Raw genomic sequence first — 4,731 nt, 5'->3', positions numbered from 1 at the left:
TAGTCACTGAAAATATTCCAAATCAGTAGTTTGCCAGCCACGATTAAAAATAAAACATATACGATAAATGCCTTTTACTTGTACATCTTAAATAACCATAAAAAACATACAAAAAAAAATTCTTTTTGCTTACAGATCCTAAAATAAACATCTTTATATATATATATGTGTGTGTGTGTGTAAAATTCTCCATCTTCTCTTGTTTCCCTATCTTCTTTAATCAAGTATTTCATATGCAAATTTTTCCAAAAAAAATGAAATAGGTAATTATCGTACTCAGAATTCAAAGAATGCCCACAAAGATTGCATTTCTTAGAGTTACACTGTCCAGACTTCGAACATAAGTATAAAAAATATGAAATAATTTGAATTAAAACAAGTCAGTAAAAGAAGCTTAAATGGCTTAAATTTATGCTTGTTAGACAATGGGCCTGCATGGCCAAAAATTTGTATTTGGAATACAAATTTACAATAATACTCACAAAAAACACCTCAAAATATAACCCCACAATTCTCCAATACAACCCATCTCTTCCCTCCCCACCACTGGACCGCCACCCTCCTCCCTTGTCTCAAGCACCCACCAGTGGCTCCTCTATATTGGAAAATCTCTCCATTTCCCTCAATACACTCGTAAATGTGTTAGATATCTGTTGAATAAGTCTTTTAGTCGTTAGCAGTACTGGAGGTTTGTTTCCTTAGTTCTAGCTGTGTAGTTGCTGGGGATCAGCAGAGTAGTTTAGATATTGATTTGCCATCTTTTTAGGATTTGCAGTTGTAAGTTCTCCTATTTATATGTTTATCTGGCACATGAATAAGACACTCAATTCCCTCAAACACATACACTTCAGTTACATAAGGCTATCTTCCTAACATTCTGGTCCAAAGCTTGGTTCAAGTCTAATACGTCATAGCAGCAGCTAGGTAAACATTGAGTGAGAAAAAGTGATGGCAACAGAAAGTATGTTCGTGCAACCTTCAATCCCAAGTTCGATGGATGCTATGACCATTGGGCAATACTGATGGAGAATTTCCTAAGGTCAAAAGAATACTGGCACTTGGTGGAAAAAGGTGTACCAGAAGTACCTGCTGAAAAGGCAATCACAGAGGAGCAGCAGTGCCAAATAGATGAACAGAAGCTAAAGGACCTGAAGGTGAAGAATTATTTCTTCCAAGCCTTGGATCGATCCATTCTTGAGACAATCCTCAAGAAAGACACGTCCAAGGACATATGGGACTCTGTAAAGCAGAAGTATCAAGGTTCAACGTGCGTTAAGAGAGCGCAACTCCAGGCTTTGAGGAAGGAATTTGAGACACTTCACATGAAGACTGGAGAGACGGTGAATGAATACTTTGCACGAACACTTACGATTGCAAACAAGATGAAGGCCAACGGTGAAAACAAAGGCGACACAGCAGTGGTGGAGAAAATTCTACGATCTATGACTCCGAAATTCAATTACGTGGTCTGCTCCATTGAGGAAGCACAGGACACCAGTAACATATCTATAAATGAACTGCAAAGCAGTTTGCTCGTGCATGAGCAAAGAATGAGCAGCTTGGACGAGGAACAAGCCTTGAAGGTGACTCACGAGGGGATTGCAAATCAAGGCCGAGGTCGTGAGGCTATCGAGGACGAGGACGTGGACGCGGAAGGACAAACTTTGACAAATCCACTGTCGAGTGCTACAACTGCCATAAGTTAGGGCACTTCCAGTAAGAATGTCAGAGCAAGGAAAGCAACCATACAGAAGTTTCTGAAGAGATGCTACTGATGGCCCAGGTTGGAGACAAACAATTCAAGAGTGATGTTTGGTTCCTGGACTCCGGCTGCAGCAATCACATATGCAATCGAAAGGAATATTTTGTAGACTTTAATGAGCAATTCTCTGATAACGTGAAGCTCGGGAACAATGCAAATTTGGTGGTAAAAGGGAAAGGAAATGTGCGGCTGCAAATCAACAATCAAGTACAGGTTATAACAGAAGTATTTTTTGTGCCTGAATTGAAAAACAACTTGCTAAGTATCGGACAGCTCCAAGAGAAGGGTCTAGCCGTGCTTATTCAACGCAACAGTTGCAAAGTATATCATCCTGAGAGAGGTGTTATTATGGAATCAGCCATGTCCTTCAATCGCATGTTCAAGGTTGCAGCAGTGCCTCTACCAACAGGAACGACTTGCTTCAATACGGTAACGGAAGATATTGGCCAACTATGGCATTGCCGATATGGTCACTTGAGTTTCAAGAGTCTCTACATGCTACAACAGAAGGAGATGGTGTTGGGGCTGCCACAACTAACAAAACCATCAAGAGTGTGCAAAGACTGTCTACTCGGGAAACAACACCGGGATCCCTTTCCTAAGAAGAGTACATGGAGAGCAGAGCTGCCATTACAATTGATTCACTCCGATTTATGTGGTCCCATTCAACCAATCTCAAACAGCAACAAGAGATACTTTATCACCTTCATCGACGATTGCAACCGAAAGACATGGGTGTATTTCTTGCATGAAAAATCTGAAGCATTTGCAATCTTCAAGGAGTTCAAAGTCAAAGTTGAAGTAGGACTGCCAATTAAAGTCTACGTACAGACCATGGTGGCGAGTTCACCTCATTAGCATTCTTAAATTTTTGTGTTGAACATGGGATAAAAAGGCAGCTTACTGCTACATATTCACCACAGCAGAATGGCATTGCCGAGCGAAAGAATCGTACCATTATGAATATGGTTCGAAGCATGATGTTTGGGAAAAATATCCCAAAAATGTTTTGACCGGAAGCTGTTAATTGGGCAATACACATTCTCAACAGGAGTCCGACGCTTGCAGTGAAGAACAAGACACCAGAGGAAGTTTGGAGTGGACAAAAACCTTTAGTTGGATATTTTAAAGTTTTCGGATGCATAGCCCATGTGCATGTGGCAGATAACACTCGAGGGAAATTGGATCAACGAAGTACAACCTGTGTTCTATTGGGAGTCAGTGAAGAATCCAAGGCTTACCGACTCTTTGATCCCATCAGCAGAAAGATAATTGTTAGTCGGGATGTTGTATTTGAAGAGGATAGATGCTGGAATTGGGAAGGAGAATGCGCACCATCGATTGCAGCTGATCTAGATTGGAATGAAAGTAATGGCGAAATGTGAGATGATCAGGAGCAGGAAACAGAAAAAAACGAGGCACAGCAGCAGGAGGAAGCTCTAGAATCGCAGCTTCCACCCACCATATCGCAACGTCCTCCCTCAATAAGGCAACGGACTTCACCAACATGGATGCAGGATTATTTCACAGGTGAAGAGCTATCTGAAGAAGACCTTGAATTACACCTCACTGATAGCGGGGGAGATGATCCTGTACATTTTGAAGAAGCTGAAAAGAATCCTATATGGAGGAAAGCCATGCAAGAAGAAATTGAAGTTATAGAACAGAATGGTACGTGGTTTTTAACTGATCTCCCAGCTGGGGCTAAAAGGATTGGAGTCAAGTGAATCTTCAAAACTAAGCGTGATGAGAATGGAGAGGTCAGCAAATACAAGGCATGATTGGTGGTCCGAGGCTATACTCAAGAACATGGTATAGATTATACAGAGGTGTTCGCCCCAGTAGCTCGCATGGAGACTATTCAGCTAGTCATTGCCATAGCTGCTCACCATGGATGGCCCATCTACCAATTGGACGTAAAATCTGCCTTCCTACATGGGGAATTAACTGAAGATGTCTATATCGAACAACCACAGGGATTTGAGCGGAAAGGGGAAGAAGGTAAAGTATACAAGCTGAAACGTGCTCTATATGGATTAAAACAGGCCCCTCGGGCTTTGTACAGTCGCATTGAAGGGTATTTTCTCAGCCATGGGTTTCAAAAATATGAATACGAACCCACATTATTTACTAAGGTGGAGAAGATGAGTATCCTGGTGGTAAGTTTGTATGTGGATGATTTGATTTATGCAGGGAATGATGATAAGTTGATGATGGAGTTTAAGAGATCTATGAAACTAGAGTTTGCTATGACCGACTTAGGAAAAATGAAGTTTTTCCTCGGTCTTGAAGCAACACAGAAGGATGATGGTATCTTTGTGTGTCAAAAGAAGTACATGGTAGATCTTCTACAGAGATTTGGGATGGAAAACTCGAAATCAGTCCATAATCCAATGGTTCCAAGAGGTAAACTATGCAAGGATGAAGACGGGAAAAGAGTAGACAAGACGATTTACAATCAGATGGTCGAGAGCCTAATGTATGCCACTGCCACGAGACCAGATATCATGTATAGTGTGAGTCAAGTTAGCCGATTCATGGATAATCCCAAGGAGCTTCATTTCCAAGCAGTAAAGCGAATCATTCGCTACCTCAAAGGAACAAGTGAATATGGACTGTTCTATCAGAGAAATAGAGGAAGAGAACTGGTGGGCTACACAGATAGTGACTATGCCAGTGATGTTGAAGACAGGAAAAACATATCTAGCTATGTGTTTATGCTAAGTGAGGCTGCTATCTCATGGAGCTCAAAGAAGCAGCCTGTGGTGAGTCTATCAACCACCGAAGCAGAATTTATAGCCGCAACAGAAAGTTCATGTCAGGCAGTATGGCTCAGAAGGATACTTGAAACTATAGGAAGAAATCAAATAAATCCCACAGTTATCTACTGTGATAATAGCTCAACTATCAAATTGTCAAGGAATCCAGTTCTGCATAGGAGAAGTAAGCACATAGACGTACGCTTCCAC

General features: G+C 41.3%; 1 protein-coding gene across 1 annotated transcript; it reads left to right on the top strand.

The window, feature by feature from the left end:
* Nucleotides 1-1,022: 1,022 nt before the first annotated feature.
* LOC113759731 lies at nt 1,023-1,706 on the top strand. Its single transcript, XM_027302301.1, has one exon. The coding sequence runs from the start codon at nt 1,023-1,025 to the stop codon at nt 1,704-1,706; it is 684 nt and encodes a 227-aa protein (XP_027158102.1).
* Nucleotides 1,707-4,731: the final 3,025 nt, after the last annotated feature.

Source organism: Coffea eugenioides, chromosome 2 (assembly GCF_003713205.1).
Source record: "Coffea eugenioides isolate CCC68of chromosome 2, Ceug_1.0, whole genome shotgun sequence".
Taxonomy (NCBI): Eukaryota; Viridiplantae; Streptophyta; class Magnoliopsida; order Gentianales; family Rubiaceae; genus Coffea; species Coffea eugenioides.
Note: the sequence above shows the minus strand (reverse complement) of the source record. Positions and strands in the feature narration are given on the sequence as shown.